General features: G+C 27.5%; 1 protein-coding gene across 20 annotated transcripts in view; it reads right to left on the reverse strand.

Annotated features, from left to right (window-relative positions):
• cher (filamin A protein cher) overlaps positions 1-19296 on the reverse strand; it is a 73529-nt gene that overhangs the window by 14352 nt on the left and 39881 nt on the right. The window contains exons 1-2 of one of the 20 annotated variants that reach the window (XM_088190413.1): positions 2484-2627; positions 1095-1517 (exon numbers count right to left, since the gene is read on the reverse strand). The exons of 8 other annotated variants lie outside the window; for them this stretch is intronic. In XM_088190413.1, the coding sequence (XP_088046539.1) occupies positions 1095-1323 (229 nt within the window). In that variant the 5' untranslated portion in view covers positions 1324-1517; positions 2484-2627. Of the gene's footprint in view, positions 1-1094; positions 1518-2195; positions 2318-2379; positions 2628-19296 lie in introns of those variants that run through there. 11 more of the 20 variants (XM_088190425.1, XM_088190429.1, XM_088190412.1 and 8 more) reach the window with 11 other exon arrangements.

Here is a 19296-nt window from a genome sequence, read left to right on the forward strand (position 1 = left end):
AAAAAAATACTGTAGCATATCTGAGAAAATGTTCAAAGATCTGTATTTTACGGTTAGTAAATTTTATGCTATAAATCAATACTTATTTAAAGGTCTATTTTTCAGTTGTATTGTTACTGAATTTTGGTATTTTAACAGAAAAATATAATATTCAATATGCATAATAAATTTATTCTATAAAAATCGAATATGAAATACGAAAGAGTTATCATTTATATGTAATAATTTATCGCTATGATGGATTAATATTATCAATTTTATTGGAGTTTCAAGAGTTAAAAAAAATCATTTCCTTTTTAATAAAACAATATTAATTAAATATATGATCAGAAACTTTTTAATAAACGGTCAGTAAAGCTTCGATTGCGGCTATTAATTTAATAGCCGCAATTTAAGCATTACTGACTATTTATTAAAATCTTTTTGACCATATATTTAATTATTTACTGTTTCAATAATAAGTAACTGATCATTTTTTAAGCGGACTAATTATATTGAAACTCCAATAAAATAGTTTCGTTATTGCAATATTTTACATATGTAGCTATATAAAAAAAAGCTTTATTAGTTCTATATTTCTAATATTTACATACATATTTAAAATATTATATTTTAAATAACCACAATATTTTACTTAATAAGCAATTTCTGCTTGTTTATAAAGGCAGAAATTTTGAAGGCTCTTTTTAAAGTTGTGTCATAAATGCGAATTAAAATCGTTGATTTTTGGACTATAGATTCTTTAGAAGTTGATCGAACTTAAAAAGCTTTTCATATGGATTTTTAAAGGTATGTTTTAGTTTTAATATTCAAAACATATTTGAAGATCATTTGAAGACATATTGTCATAAAATATCTTCTTAAATTACTAACAACACGGAACGGAGATTATCTATTGTTTTAAACAACAATTTTAATTAAATCATCAATAAGATCTTAGATATGCTTTATTTTGTCACGATTTATATTCAATTCAAACCAATTGTAAATGACTGTGAAAGCGCCACAATATCAAATTTCAGTCTGATAGAAACTTAGCCAATTCACTAAGGGAAAATTCGAATTAAAATTATTTTCATTCATTCCTGGCAAACCTTTTCTCGTGTGCAAGTGATACGAGGAGATAATGGTCATGGGTGTAAAATCGAGTCCCAGAAGAGACTTGTTGAAGCCGATCTTGTGCACCAGGTCGTAGACGTGAGGCAGCTCCTCCTTGTCGTACTCGGAGACAGTAAGAAATCTGGAGTAGTCCTTGGTAAAGGTGGAGAGGTCCAAGTCGGCCACTTCCTCCTCATCAGCCCAGTGGCAGTTATTGAGGTCCATTTAAGACCCTCTGCTGTTAACTGCCGAGCCGTGCCGTTATTGCGATAGACCACGCGGGCGGCACGCGCACCGTGATTTCGAGTATTTTAGAAATTTTACAATTTCTTTTAGCAAAATTATATGTAGAAACTTTTCAGTGGTTATCAGCTCATAAACTTATGAAAAATTCAGTTTCATCTCATCAATTGTGGGGACTATATGTAATTAAGAATGGATAAATTTATATTGTTTATTTATCCATTATATGTGACCCAATGACCATCGCATTTATTATTATATTACTTTATATTTATTAAATAGTAATCAACACTAAGCTATTGAGGCATTGTGCAAATAATTTATTGACGAGAGATTAGCTAACACATCGATTAAATATCTTATGAAATATTTTTTGCGATGTTAAAATATTTTTAATTAGTAAAATAAAGAATAAAAATACAATATTAAATTAATCAATTTGGTGACGCATTTGATATTAGTACATGATATTGATCTTTAGATTTAAAAGACAAGAATCGAAAACAATATTTTTCTTTAATTATAATTTACATTCTTTCAGTTTTTATAAATGTATTAAAATAATAAAAAGTATATTATCAACAATACATATTATATATTTATAAAATAAATTATAACACTGTTTTAAATTTTAATTTATTTAAGTTTAGACTTGCAAGCTGAAGCAGCACTATAAATAAAATATTAAAATTATTCGAAAAAAAATATATGATTTTTAAATATAATGCGCATTTAAAAGTAGCCCCGTAACATTATTTAGAATATTTAAACAAATTTATTAATATATCTAGCACATGTATTTTTTAAATATATTATATATTAATTAATAATAACTAAGTAAATAAATTCATTACTTAGCTTTTTTAGTTTTTCTTTCGCTGACAGTAATTGCGAAGAAGGAGAAGTTTTTATTCTTGACATTTTAAAGATGTGCTAAATATTCGTCGTTAAAATGTTTGCCTTAATAAAGTAAAAACTTATTATAAAAAAATAAAATGAATATTTAATCGCATAATAAAACGATGGTCTTTGTGTCACATTGAATTATTTAATTAATTCACTTTTAACCTAATTTATAATCGCGTCACAATTATTATAATTATTCACACAACACTGACTATTACTTGATATATTAATGGTACCAAAAAGTAGCGCTTTGTGGATGGTTCGCGAATTGGTTTTTAGCTTAAAATTCGACTTTAAAAAAGTCTTAATGATTTTTAATCATGGGTTCGGACCCGAGCTGGACCCTCGGCTCCCGATCCGAACACGTCCAGCTACCAACTGGATTCAAAGGCGCCACTCTTCGACCGATACCCCACATTCCTAGTTCTGAACATGGACACGCAGTGGCGTGCCGAAAAATGATCAAAATAGCCATATAGCACTCGGAATAAATTTCATAAAAAAATCAATTAAATAATATTAATCAAAACTATAAATTAGGTTGTATATAATACGCTTTAATATCAATATTTTTAAAATTATATTGATAAAAAAACACTAATAAATTATAATAGATTGTCACAGTGATGTAAGACTCTCCTTCATCGATGAAAGTGCGAAATTAAGTCGCGAAATAAATAAATTGTGCAACGTTACAGCTCGGTTGCATCGCGTCAAAATTTATCGTCACGAGCCGTCGTTCGTCCGAATCAATCCAACTAAATTGGTACGGGTGGCTTATGATGAAAAAAATTTACACGTCAAATATGATATCTAAAATGTGCCAGCGATTTATATACATGTGTATTAATCGCTGCCAACAAGGACAAGAATATTGCGAAAGTGAATTTTCAGGTGGTGTCCTTCAAAGCGACATTTTTACGTAATCGTCGATTGACAGATTGTGTTATCGATACTAAATAACGAATCAAACATTGTTTTAGTGTTTGACGTTCAAAATAAACGCCGATGAGTTATTTTTGTTTAGTTTATTGAATGAAAGCTCCGAACGCTTAGCGAAGACAATAGTGATATCGACGAACGTAAGCGCCAAACCCGATACAATACAATTCTACATATTTATTAATTATTTTTAATTATATCATTGGGAAAATATGGATTATTAATTTTAATAATTAAATTAAACTATTGTGCTACAAAGATAAGATAAAAATATATAATTAATGTGTTATTGAATTCCATTCAGGAGGCTGACTAAATTTTTATTTATGCGAATTGTCCTAGGACTATAATTATATAAATTCGCATATATTCTCCCAGCTGTACTTATTTTCATTATAAATCGCTACTCTAAAATTATTTATATTTATAGTATTAAATTTAAATATATATACTTATTTTTAATAATACACAAGTAGATTACGCTCGAGATAAAGATTCCGGTTTGTTATTGTGTGCGTGAACTGTGTGGCTCAAAACAATTTCGCTCAGAATATTATTTTTTTTTATTTTAAAAGAAAATATATGTTTATTTAACATACATACATCTGAGCTAAGTTGGAAATTTCAACGGACAATTAAAAATATATTATATAATCGAAGAAACCAGACATTGATGTCATTAATTAAATATTTGCAAAATTCAAAATCTTTCACTAGTCAAAAAATAATGATGTCTTTAGCTATTCTTCAAAAGCAAAAAGATATAAAATGGGAAAAAAATTATTCGCAGATTGTTTAATGGCTCGACGACTCTATTAAATCATTAGAATCCATTGAATAAATTAAAAAATTATCATTGGCGCAACGATAAGAATAATAACCTTTTTAAGCCTTACAGAGAATAGTGTAAAAAACCAACAACGTACGGATTAATGGAAAAATAATTAAAATATTTTAATCCACGGGTAAGAGAACGAATAACTTACAGTGTATATTTGAAGCCTTGATATCAATTAAACCAATATCAACACAAAATTATTTAAAATAAATCACTAGAGAAGATCGAACTTCTGTGCCACACTGCACTTTAATGACGAATACCAGCGTTGACGAATCAGCGACTGTCCTTAAAAGAGAAAGCGAGACAACGAAGTACACGCTACATCGCTTCTCCCTCTCATATACATGTACACGCACACAATAACAATCCGGCATCCTTATCCCGAGCGTACTCTAACATTATTTTATTACATATAAATATAAACAATTATTCTTTGATATTTTTCAAACAAATAATACATTTATATTTAAATTACTTTTTTTTTATAGTTTGTAAAATAATATTTGATTCACTGAATCTATATTAAATTTATTATTGCCTCATTTTATTATTATATTAACCCTTTTAGTGCCAAGCAAAATTAGGTGGTAAATGCTAAAAATCTCTTAGGCAAATATAGATGATTTTATAAATACATTGAATAAAAATATACACAAAGGGATTTTTTTTGGAATTCCATTTCATAATTTTACAAAGGTTTAAATGATCAATTCTAGATATCATAAGCATTAAATATTTATTTTATTATTTTTTTATTATTATTTTTTTGTGTTTTAAATGACAATGTCGATGGAGTCTATTGCATTTTTCACAAATTTGATCTTTTATGTATATTTTAAGCCATATTTACTTATTTTGCTGTAGACAAATAAAGTTGTAAGAAAGGATAAGTGTTTCTTTCTTAAAACTAAATGTCTTAATGTATCATATGAAGTACAAATCTAAATAAATAAATTATGAAAATAAAATAAACTGAAAAAATTAAAAATATATTTTTTACTCTTATTGTATCAAATTGGGCCGATTAAATCGGCCCATGACATTTTTTGCATACCCATGTAAAGCCGATTAATCGGCCACGTTGCACTAAGAGGGTTGAAATAACGTATTTTAATTCTCTTAATTTTAAAGAGGGTTAAAATATTGTTTTTAAAATTAAAATAAATAATCCTGTTACTTTTAATTGTGTTTATAGCTTAAATTTATGTGTATATGATCCTGTATTTATTTTTTAAACTGTATTTTTCGAACTTTACTATATATTCAATTTAAAATTAAAAATACTCTTTTGCTTACTAAGATGTTCATCAATAATTAAATAAAAACACTATGAAGACAATATTTTTGTTGAATAAAAAAATAGTAACATCAGTTTTTTTCTAATGGAAAATTGCGAAAACAGTTAGCGATCTTCAATTTTGGGCTCTGGCTTTTATTATAGCTAAATATTTATATTTTTAATGAAAAATTTATATATTACTGGCAAATTATTGCTAATCATGTGATATAATCTTTGGCTACAATACTAATAAATAACATTAAAAATATTCAACAATGCAGTTTTTCACGGCATTAATAAAAGTAAATTAATAATTGTAAAATAAAAATATCAGTAATATTATTAAAAAATGCTAATAAACAGTAAGTAACTTTGTTATACAGTTTTAATTGAAATAATGGAAAATTCACATTATATCTGTAACTTAGAATTTCAAAAAATTGTTGCTAATCATGTGACATAATTCTTAGTAACAATACTAATAATTAACACTAAAAATATTTCACGGTATTAATTTAAATGTATAGTTATTTTTATTAATATATAAAAATTTTATTTAAATATACTTTAAAATATGCTAATAAACAGTCAGTAACTTTGACATAACCTTTTAATTGTAGCTATTTACCAGTTATAGAGACATTACTAAAACTAATTTATTTTTCCAAAATATTTATGCTTAAAACTATATTTGAAACACTAAATGTACTTTTAGTATAAATACTATTTAATAGTTACTAACCCTTAATCAACTGACTATTATTATATTAATATATACTAGCTTAATTTTGATAATAAAGTTTGCAAAAAAAAAATATGTGACGTTAACATATGTATTTATTAGATTTATTATATATTTTTTTTGTTATAAGTGATTTTACAAAGATACTTTAAAATAGCGTATTAGTCGAATTTTTAATAAATAATGCTATAAAGTCAATTTTTATCGATATTTAATTTGATGTAAAAAAAATAGATTAAAATTAATCTCAGAAATTAAAACCTACTTTAAATAATAAAACTATTTAAAGAAATAGATTCTACAATAAAAAATGTATAAAAAATATTCAGCATTTTTTTATGATTTTTATAGAAAATATTTTACTACTTTATTTTTATGTGCGTTTTTTTTATTTATTGTAAGCGTTAATTTTATGCATTAAAACAGAGTAAAGTACTGAAAAATTAGACTGAAATCAGTCTGATTTTTATTTTATTAATTATAAATTATTAGTTGCAACAATTTACGATTTAACTAAATTTTATTTTGATTATCCATAACGATAGAAAAAGTTAAAAAATATTTACTTATATTAATCGATCGGTTTGATAATTATATAATAGTCCTTAATATCGAGCTTTTAGGCACGACATAAATTGAAAAACATTTAAGTTCATATACACTGGTATGATGGTATATTTATTATTAATGCATAGTTTTATATATATTTATTATTTTTTAGGCAAAAATATTTTTTAGTAGCGAGTCCAAATTACTTTTTATGCAAGGCTAAGACATTAACCCAGCTCTTTAAAAGTGCAAAAAATAGCATTTTATATTAAGAAAATGTGTACAAAGAAATCTGAACGAATTTTCGAATCTGTACGTTGTCATGAAAGATTACAATCGTTATGAAAACAAATCGTAAACAATGAAATTTATTAGTATGTTCTTGTCGCACAGAGAATTTTCAACTTAAATTATTGTGCGAAATGAATCCATAAACACATCTGTATATGCACAATATGCAAATGTAATACATATGTTTATGCTTTACAATTAATGTAATTTGTAAATATTTACCGGTGTACGCACATATTTTACACTTTTTAATAGAATGATATTTTCAGCTATTGATAATTTAACCATGAAACAACACCTACAGTAATACTTGAAGTGTTAAAGCTGACGACAAATTGATGAATGATACAGTGATGTCATACTAAATAAATATCGTATCATGCAGATTTTTTCCATTATTATTTTAACCTTCAGATTATTTATTCTACTAATAAATTAATGATTTTTATGTAAATATATGAATAAATTTTAACCACTCTGTGCAAATCTAATTTAATATTATACACCTGATTGATGTCCCCAGATTTGAATACATTTCCGTTTCAGAGCTTTCCTTACCAACCTGGCATTCCACCTGCCTTTAATATTTCGTCTTACCGGTTAGCAACATTAGATTCTAAAATTAATAGGTCCGTATATCAAATTCCCACCACATTACTGGAAGAGTTGACCGGATGAATGTTTTAAATATAAACCGAGAGCACTTTTAGACCCTGGTCGATATGTTTTCCGAATGAAAAAAAATATATCAAAAAGTCGAAGGCAATAAAATGCTTGACGAATAGACTTTTCTCGGTTTACCGTCGATAATAATCGACTAAAATACATTTTCGATAATTTAACGTTGAAATCTTTTGATACATTAGTACAGTTATGAATTGATTTATATCGACTTGTATCTAAAATTAAATTATACCATTTGCTAATAAAGACACGACAGCAAGTAAAAACTAAGACTTGGATATCTTAAGCTCACTCTCTCTATAATCATCATATATAAATTTTAATGCAAATATTTTTAAATTAATAATTAAAACATGTCCTTGATAGAATTTTAGCACTTTAAAAAAGCTCAAGATATTCATTTAAAAACACTACGCTTTATATAAATTTCGTGTCCGGGTGTTTTAAATATTAATTATCGACAAAAACATTTAATTTTTAATTACACAATTCGACCCAACTTATAAAAGACAATATAAATACAAAAAATAAATAATATTAAAAAAAATAATACAGGTGATATTAATATAATACTATCAATATTTCAACGCAGCTTTCATCTAATAAAAATATGTTCAGAATGATTAAATGTTTTAACATATTTAACATAATACAAAGCGATTTTTTATTTAATATATCATATGCTACTTTAACAAGCTAGTATTATGAAATATATTACTAATAAAACACAACAAATGAGACATTTTTGTCAAAATGATATATAGGCCCATGAAACATAACGTGATGGTTAACACATTGTGCGAAATCTATCTGGCACTAAACGCCCGATTTGTTGCGGATGATTTACGCGAAAATTTTCCCGGAAAACTGGCGTTAATGAAACGTCATAACGTGATGTACACTTTTCCCGACATAATTTACACAACTTCAAGGTTGATTTACATCGGAGTCGAAAATCGCCCAATATTAATGAGACACCGTTTAGTTCGATGTCTGATTTTTTTTCATATAAAATATTTTATATAATGTACAAAAATACATCGCAAGGTTAAACACGATCGGGTGGTTGAAAAGGTTGGGCGTCTCTGGCTCGGTCAAATGGTCCGCTGAAAGTGGAACGATCCCGCTGAAATAAACGGGTGTTTTGCAATCGTTCCGGAAGAAGTCCAACAAATATAGTGCAAGCTACTATTACACATAAATACGCGTATTTATCTTCTTTATGTATTTACACACATGTGTGTAATTGATGGAAAGTGTAGGGATGGTATTATAATTAAAATGTTCAAAGCATCTAAATAGCTTTGTGACTAAGCGATTGCAAACTAATGGAAAGCAACTCAATTAAAATATTTACTGTAAATCAGGAATCGTAAGAATCAATATCTTATATACGTGATTGCCTTAAAATATCAACGTATTGCACTCCTATTGTTTTTTAGATTAAGAGGATATGATAAGTAATAAAATAATACGTTGTTTATTTATAAACATTAGGTTAGGATTTTACTACATTAATCGAGATAATAAAAATATATATTTTGCTACTAAATATAATTGCGTTTTAATTATAAAATCTCGTTCTAATTATAATAACTATTGCCGAAAACATGATTGTGTTTGGCAAGCTCGTTTAGAAGCTGAAAGGCTTATGCAAAAGGAGCGCTAACTTCTTGGCCGCAACAGGCAAGAATAAGGGACGCGTTCGTGACTCTTCAGGGCACTCTAAAGCTCACTGGACATTAACAAATTGTAGATATCACCCCATAGAAACTTCAAAAAGCGATTCATTAAGTAAACGCTATGCCGAAAATCTAATGAATCGTCTCCCAATGCTCTCAGCATTATTATATAAATACGATATAACCCGAACACCTTCATATAAAATCTCTAACAACAATAAGTACTATATTTGAGGACGCTACTAATTAGCGTATCGTACAGAACGCCAATCAGCAATATTTTTTTGAAGTTACACGTGCTACCCATAGCTAGGGATTGCAATAAAACCGGTATTATTGGTATTGAAATTAATATACGCCGAAATAATAATTAGAATACGCCGGCAATTTTTGTTTCAATAAATTTAATATTTTAATTATAAATTATTTCAATTAAAACAATTTTATTAACCAATTGAGCGGTATCGCCGTACATGTACGGCGGTCGAACTTTTACTGTTTTGAGGTACCTCAGATAATTATATATTTACATATATAACAAGAAATAATAATATATATAAAACATTACATAATATTTTTTTAATTTGATTTAATTTAATGTTTCATAAAAATAATACCAAAAAATTATACGAGTACGAAATAAATGAACATAACAAAAAATATTTTATAAATAAATATTGAGTACCTCTGAATTGATAAAAAAAATATTATATATTAAAAGTAGTAAAATTTAATAATAGAAAAGTATTTAAATAAATTATTAAAACACACTAATACAAAAAAAATCAAAGCAATTAAATGTCGGGAATCACTGATTTTTTCCATAATTTACTATAAATGCAATTTAAAATAATATTAATAAATAAATAGCAACATAAATAATTTTGGAATAATACGTAAACTTAACTCACTCCTAGTTGTATACTAACAAATTAAAAATATGTTCAAATTAATTCACTACTCAAAGGGTTTCAAAAGTTTTCAAAAATTCGGGCTCCAAATCTTTTTTTGGAACAATAAATCACTCGCCAATTTATTCAAATAAAATGTATCCCTCATTATTTTTTGTCAATTACGATTATCCGAAAAAACGTTGTTAGTAAGAAGTGCGTAGAAAATTGTAAGCATGTTAGATTAGAATTAGATTCAAGTCCGATATATATTTTATTGTTTCTTAATTTGCATCGTGCTTGGGAAATCAATGATTATTAAATAATTAAAATTCTGTTCGATCTTCTCAGATAAGATACATCCAGATTTTATTAAACTCACGTATGAATATTAAGAATCGTGCATTATATAAACATATATAATAATGAGCTAATACAGTATAACTAAACATATTAATTCCGAGAAAATTAAGAGTAAGTAAGTGATAAATTGTGAATCTAGTGATGTTATAAAAAAAATATTTTGTAGTATTAATGTTATAAAATAGACCCTTCACTAACATTTGTATCGAAAATTCTAAAATCATAGGATATTATAAAGGCAGCCGTTTTAAAAAATCTGAGTGTGTTTCACCTTTTGCATTGTCTTAAATATTTCAAAATACCATGAATCCATTAAAACCATTTTTACATTTTATATTAATAATAGAAAATTGTAAGTAAAAAAAATGATCATATACTGTCTGTCTTCACAAACAATTTTCTCATGAAAAGGTTATTCACCGCCGATTCAATCGAATCTCACGGGAGCACATTACACGACAGCTGAAAGTGAACGGATGATGAAAACTTGTTTACGCCCATGACGACATCTATTAGCTTCTCAAGGAGCATCTGGTCACAGTTTCAGCCCCGAGTCATGATATAAAACTTAGCAATACGATAATTAATCCGCGAGATGTTTGGCTATCGCGATACCATTAATGTCTAGTTATCGCTCGGCGCTAACGACTGAAATAAATTCTGGTACAATAAAAAACTATATGGCAAATAAAAACATGCGTTCTGAACATAATAAAACGACTGCTATGAATAATGTGCTCTTTCAGATATGGAAACCGTCGGTATGCGGACGGTGTAATAAAGCGTCACGAACGACTTATTCACACTAAAAGCTTGTATAAAATGATTTATATTCTTCAATGATACAGTTAGCTTGCAGAATATAATATTAACAAATATAAATATATTATAATTGATAGCTAAATGCATTCAGAGAAGTGACAGATATCCATAAAACAATCCGATTATGGTTTAAAAAAATCAGTTTTAGCAATATGAATTTTCAAAATGAGCCTAAGGGTAGATCAAAAACCGTTATAAATGAAGAAAAATTAAAGACTATGGTCGAAGCTAATCTACATACGAAAATTCGCGCTCTTGCATGTCATTTAAGAGTGGGTACAGCATGAACTGACCGACCGAGAGTAAGAAATTGAGTTCTTTGTTAATGCTTTGCAACAAAAAAATCATTACCTGTGATGAAAAGTGGATTTTGTATGATAACAGAAAACAATCTGAACAATGGTCGAATGCAGATATAGCTCTAGCACACGCACCTAAGCTATGATTGCACCAAAAAAAGATAGTCTGAAACCGACAATCTAACGCAAAATGGGAAATGACTATCAAAAGTGAGAGCAAATAACCTTGTTAATTTTTTGTAAAAAAAACTCAGAAAAACCCTCATACATTTTTGCAATCTGCCGTTTTTCACTTTGAGCGATTATCTAAATATTAGAAATGCAAATAAGGCTAATTAAAGTAATTTAAAAAAAAATCATTTTATACTTCCGATCTCCATCTAAAAGCTTCCAAAAAACATGCATATTTATAAACATCCGACAGACCTACTGCTTTTATGCAGTAGTATAAAGAAATGCAGCGGTTGTCAAACACTTAAAAATATTCGTACAAATTAATTTTTAACAATAAAAGAAATCAAAAAAATTCTCGAGAAGCAAAAATTTGTGATTTTGTATTTTTCTCGAGAAGCACTAATTGTAACATATTCAGCACAATAGTTTGTGACTAATACCTGAAAGATCTATGTTCGAATCCCATGAATTTTTAATTTATATCGTGTCTATAAGATCAGCATTAGTGATTTTTATATAATTACATATCTGGTCGATCGTTACAAATCAGATTTTTTAGATTTTCTGAACCTCACAATAAAATCTAGATAAGTCATGTATAGTGACATCTATTAATTATTATTAATATACAATAGATATCACTGATTTACAGGCTTTGATGTCCGTCTGGTGTTTCACTACTTACTTAGTAGTTATTGATTTTGCTTACTCCGTTGTAAAGCATCATGTTGCAACGGAAAAATAATACTAAGTCAATCGAACATAAAGAATTTGTATTAACAGTAATATTAACAGTGACATCTATGTTTATTTATTTATTTCGCAGGCTTAAGCCCAATGCTACGGGATAAATCTGTACCAATTGAGTCAATCAAATATAATGATTACCTACAAGTAAGTCTGGAAATCGGTGACATCTATATTTTAATAATTATAAGTTATTACGAGTAATACAATTTATAACCAATAAATGTCACTGTAGCTGCGGCCGTTTTTTTAATTAAGGCACATTTTTTATTATAAATAAAAATTCTAGTGTAGCTGCCGGGGCTCGAAACTGCAACCTCAGAGTAACTAGTCTGAGACGTTACAGACTACGCTATTCCGTCCTTATATAATATAATATAATTAATTATAAATTAATATATGTTTTATAATTTATAATCAATAGATGTCCATTTTCAGCTGGGGCTGATTTTAATATTAACGCATTTTTCTACATAAAAATATGTAATATTCGAATTCGTTGTCATGGGTTGAACCCTCGGCTTCTGGTTTACTAATCTAGACCATTTGGACTGCACTATTCCGATCTTAATTATTATGACTTACCCATTTGGTACAGATATACCCCGTTGTAATGTATTGGGCTTACGCCTGTTAGTTAGGTTACAACGGAATATTTAAATTTAAAATAAAATAAAAATATTTTTTTAAGCTGCAAAAAAAATAAAACAAAATTTAATTCAAAGCTCTCAAAATCTTAAAATACACAAATAAAATCTGCTTTTAGTTCAATTTATGTACATACTTTAAATATGATTTATTCTAATATATATATATTGTAGTGTAACTGTTTTACAAGCGGTTGCTGTGACTAATACAATTGCTCTTTTGCATCGAAATTATATATATATCAATACTAAGTAATAACAGTTTTTATCTATCTAAAAAATACACTATTCTGAAATGATCTAAAGCCATTTTATAAATAAGGAAAAAAAATTCAGAATAATCTGATAATACTAACTACTCTTCTTGTTAGCGTAATTAAAATATATTAAAAAAATTACATTAATATAAAAGCTCTATATAATATTGATTATATTGTTGTCAAAATATTATATTTTACATTACATGTTGTCAATTATATTCCAACAATCTAGGATATTTAATACTATTAATATTATTACATATTTTAATACTCTAAATAAATAACGCCAATTTATCTTAAAACTATACATATTTCATTCTCAGGAAAAATTAAAATACATTTAATATAATGTAACGGTTTTCACGTAAAGCTGCTTATAAGTTATAATTTTGACAGTTAAAAATAAATTGGAGAGCAGTAACATATAAAAATAATACATCACTCGCACATAATCCGGGCAATATTTCTTCACGCACACGTGAAGAGTACGTAACCGTTCAGATAACCAATTTTTCTATTGCTAAATAATGTAAATTAAATAATATATTTGTTTATGAGACCTTTATCGCCCATGTAACTTATATGGAATGTGAAAACATGTAAATTTCGGTGAAAATCCCGCTTTGTGGCTTGGAAGAAAGCCTAAAATTTAGTCGTATACAATTTTTACATTTGGGGCGCTGGAATACAATATAGTTTATATTTAAATTATTTTTGTGTGCTTAAAAGCGTTAAACTTGACCACAAAATGATTTTTTATAAAAACTGTATACGTTGTATTGAATTCAGACGGTGAATTTATCCCGTTTATCACAAAACATCCTTGGTAATGTTTGGTAAACTAGTTGAGAAGCTAAAATAGCGTTCTTAAGAGCAGACATTTTTTTTCGTGACGGGCAAGAATAAGGTACGCGATCGCGACTCTCTAGAGCACTCTAAAACTTGCAGAAAGTCTCCAAGAAATAATATTTTTTAGCACTCTGATTCGTTATGCTAAAATATATTATTTCAAAAAAGTACTTTGAAAAGACTTAAAAATAAATGGCATCGCTTTAAAATAGATAAAAAACTACTAGTCAATGAAAATGTCGACAATTGTACAATACCAACTGGGAAATATTAGTAATTTCTGAAATTTCGGCAATCAAGTGTTTCTTCTAGAGGGTTATTTCTTGAGAATGTCTTGAGAAAAATGTCAAATCAAGAATTCTCATTTCTCGAGAAATTTCAAATTAAATAAAATTTGAACAGATATTTTTAAAAGTTTTTGAAAGGTTAAAAGGCAGTGTTTAAGCACTGCCTTTTTATAACATTGCATAAGTAAAAACGGATTCATGCCTAATATGTATACTTATTGGAAAGTTTAAATATGACAAAAAAATATTTATAAATTTTCAGCACTTGAACTCGCTTTATTTTTGCTTAAGTAATAAAAGAAGACATTCAGATAAGAAAGTGTTCGTGCAAAATGTTCGAAAATATGCATACTTTCTCAGGAGATCAAAAGTATTTGAATGTCCATTTTTTTGCAATTTTCTATCACGTTAACCGGCCGGCGGATTTATCTTTGCTTTGGTGATCTAAGAAATTACGCATTTTATTTGACTTCTTTGCTATTTTTCTTTTTCGATAATATGAAAAGTTTTTTATACTGTTTTTGTAAAGTAGCAACAGCTGTTCTTGACAATTGTCTCACGATTATTATTGACAGCCAAAGGGGCCTTATTTTTTTTATTAAAACAATTGGAAAATATCAACTCTGAGCTAAGCTCGAAATTTCAACGGACAATTAAAAATAAATTATATAATTGAAAAAAACAGATATTGATGTAATTGATTAATCAAAATCTTTCACCTAGTTAAAAATAGTTATTCTTCAAAAGCAGAAATATGTAAAATGGGGAAAGAAATGGCTCAATGATTTCTAATGTGTGATTCCTTTAAATCATCAGCATCCACTGAAGAAATTTAATATTTATCATTGGCGCAACAATCAGAGAAAGAAATTTCTTTCAGCCTTACAGAGAGTAGTGTAAGAAAATCAACATCTTAGAGATTAACGGAAAGTTCAAAATATTTTAATCGAAGGGCAAGAGTAATAAACAAATAATTTAGTGTCTATTTGAAGCCTTGTTTTGAATTTTGTCATAGCGAAAATAATTTTAACAAAAAAAAGAACGAGGAAGATTGATTCTACTAAAGACGGCATGTACTTTTTAAATGATTATTTTAAGAATAATATGTATCTGCAATACTTTACTGCATTATATACATTTTTCATTCATCAAAATTCTCACTTCTTGAGATATGAAAATCATAGAGAAATCTGAATGCTAGATATGCTTAAAAAATTACAGCTATCTCAGATATAAAATCCGAATCACTGTTCTTGCATTCGGTACTTCAGGCACTAATATTTAGATGGCACACAAATACGAAGTTCTTCCAGAATTTCTGGATAGTGTATATTTTCTATAAGCATCTTGAAGAAGTGCTTTTTTAAGTACACTGGTCAACACGAAAAATTAGATCACAACTTGTATGAATTTTGTGGAAAATAAAAATGGATAATATTCGTATTAGCTCATGTGAATTTATCTGGGAATCCTTTTTGAACCTTATATACAAAGCACATAGTGATCTCTAGCTCCTAAATTAGTCTTAATATTTTAAAAGCTTTATTGCTTATTTTTTTATGTGCTAAAGAAATCAATGAAGCATATTTTTATTCATTTCATAATTAAAATTGATGGCTTCTTACTCTAGAATATGTAATAAAATGCCACTTTTTGCTGCTAAACCATGCACATAAATTTTCAACAACATGAAGTATATATTTTAGGGAATTCTTATTAAGAATTTGAAATTACAAATAGATTTATTATTAATATTAAATAGAATAAATATGAATGGGCCGAGATTAGAACCTTGAGGAATTCCTAATGTGGAAATTTTGTAAATAAACTCAAAAATAGCAATTTTTTAAGAATGAAAGCACGACAAACTTTATCAAAAGCTTTTTTTAAATCAGTATAGATGACACCTTCTTGATTGCATATATCGAGATTTTTCGTCACAACATTAGAAAAATAGCAGATTCATTGCTACTGATTTCGATTTACGAAAACTATGCTGTTGATCGATTAAGAATCTTTCGATATGGTTTAAAGCATAATTATAAAGCATCATTACGAATATTTTAGGTGGCGCTTTTAAAATCAACACTTGCTTATCATTTATTTTTGCGTATGAGAGTCCTTTCGTAATTTTTCATATGCTTTGAAGCATCTATTTGAAAAAAGATTTTAAGGTCATAAAATATTGCATAATAAATATATAGTAATATAATTAGATTTTTATTATTAAATAAAAAATATTAATAGGAAAAATGTTTTAGGGTTTGCTGCATTATCGCTCGTTGATATCACTCGTTATTGTCATCTCGACATTATATGTGCAGAATATAGAGCTATAATTAACAACCAGATAAGAATGTACAAATCTGATTGTATAATATGGCGACTAGATTTATTGAATCATCGCACCCGTTGAATTCCCACGGCTAAAGTGTCCGTGGTGCGTGTATTAATGCGTATAAATTCATAGTAACAGTAAAGCAAACACTCGGCAACATCACTCGACGGATGATCGAAATATTTCTGAGTTGGCACCGGTTATGATTTATATGGAAGTGGAAAAAATAACAGGAACATAAGTCCACTAGACATATTATGACAGGTGCGTCGGCAACGTCGATATTGCAGATAGCAGTGCAAATCCAAAATCCTTACAGATATTATTGTGTTAAAATAAAATCGCTTGCACCTTTATATATTAGTGTTTATTTTTTGAATAATATTAAATTAAATGAAAATGGTATTCAGATCTTAATAACCAAGTTAAATCTGTTGCAAAGAGGCATGTGAGGGTCAACCATTCAAGGTGGAACACCGGAAGCACTAACCTTAATCAAAGATGATGTGTGGAATGAACAGGGATCTTAAATTGCTTAAGCTTACAAATAAAAGTATATTATGCCGCAGAAAATTATATTCAAAAGAGTAAATTAAGTCATTTAAAGATAGGTATTTGGACTCCTTTTAACAATTAAAATAAATATACAGAAAAAACTCGGTTTACAAGTAATCATATACTCGTATGTCAAAGCAAATTTTCTTATATTAAATGATATAAATTTATGTTGATTCGTTCCTAAGCCCAAAAATATATTATAAAATATTTATATTTGGTTAATATTCATATCATAATCAGTGCACTGCAGGTGGAGGTTTTTTCTACACGTAAACGACGTCCACGAAAAATTTTACAAGACAGGCAAATAAAATATATTTGTATGTAAATATTAAGAAGAGCTAAAAAAATATTTGAAAAATCAATAGATGAAATTAAAAAGATATAATTAAGATGTGGCATACAATAAAAAAAGAATTATTACAACTCAGAAAAACGACATAATAAATATAAATAAAGATCCTTATATAATAGCCGAAAAAATTAATAAATACAACATTGAAAGTATAGAAGAGATTGTGAATTCAATACCTAAGTTTAATAAATGTAAAATTTAGTAAATTTAAATCAGTATCATTAGAAGAAATTCATAACATAATACATAAATTAAAAAAGCACCAATACTGATTAATTATATGTAAATGTAATTATTGAAACTTGGGAAATACTAGGAACTAAAATTAAAATATTTAGTAAATAAAGCACTCTGCCAATGAAAAATTTCTGATAATTTGACGAATGCTACTATTATACCTATACCTAAAATAAAAAATGAGACTAATTAACTTGTTGCATTGTATAGAAAAAGTGATGGAAGAAGTAGTAATAAAAGAATTAAAGGATTTTATTATTTCTCAAAATATTCTTTGTGAACAACAATCAGGATTCAGAGAAAAACATTCCAATGAGACTGCATTACAAGTAGTGATAAATAATTGGTTGATGGTCAAGGATACGATCAAAATCATTGGAGCAGTTTTCTTGGATTTCAAAAGAGCTTTCGAAACAATTATGTTTAAGAAATAAGAGAACTTTGGTATAAGTGAAATAGATTTAAGATGGTTTATTAATTATTGAAAAAAAAAGTTAAAACAAATTATGCATATTCCTAAGAGAAATTAATATATTACGGTGTACCACAGGGGTAAAAATTGGGACCATTGTTTTGGGGTACCACAGGGGTAAAAATTGGGACCAAAAAGTGTTTTTTCAAAAAAAAAATCCAAATTGAACTATCTGTGTTTCGTAATTATTGTTTATTTTAGAAAATTATTTCTTGAGAATTTCTCAAAAAAATGTCAAATCGAGAAATTTTATACAGCATTTTTTATTGTATAAAATTTAATTTGAACGGATATTTTTAAAAGATTTAAAAACACTGCCTTTTTTATAACGCTGCATAAATAAAGGTGGGTTCATGCCTAATATATATACGAGTCAAGGAATGACAAAAAAATGTTTGCATACTAGCCTTATTTTTTATTAAGTAATAAAAGAATACACCCAAATAAAATACATTTCCGAAGATGCTCGTGCCAGATGTTTGAAAATATTCATACTTTATCGGAAGATCGATCGAAGTATTTGTATGACCTACAATTTTTTGCGATTATCTATTACTTAACCGGCCGGCGGATTTATCTTTGCTTTGGTGATCTATGAACTCGCTCCAATAAGGAGAAATTACACATGGAATTGGCAGAATGCAAAACGATTTGGAGCTATTTTTTTCTTTTTCGATATAATATTGTTTTTTATAAAGTAGCACTGTTAGTGACAATTTTCTCACGATTATTATTGACAGC

Source organism: Plectrocnemia conspersa, unplaced genomic scaffold (assembly GCF_051122295.1).
Source record: "Plectrocnemia conspersa isolate PC_06_02 unplaced genomic scaffold, ASM5112229v1 ptg000008l, whole genome shotgun sequence".
NCBI lineage: Eukaryota > Metazoa > Arthropoda > Insecta > Trichoptera > Polycentropodidae > Plectrocnemia > Plectrocnemia conspersa.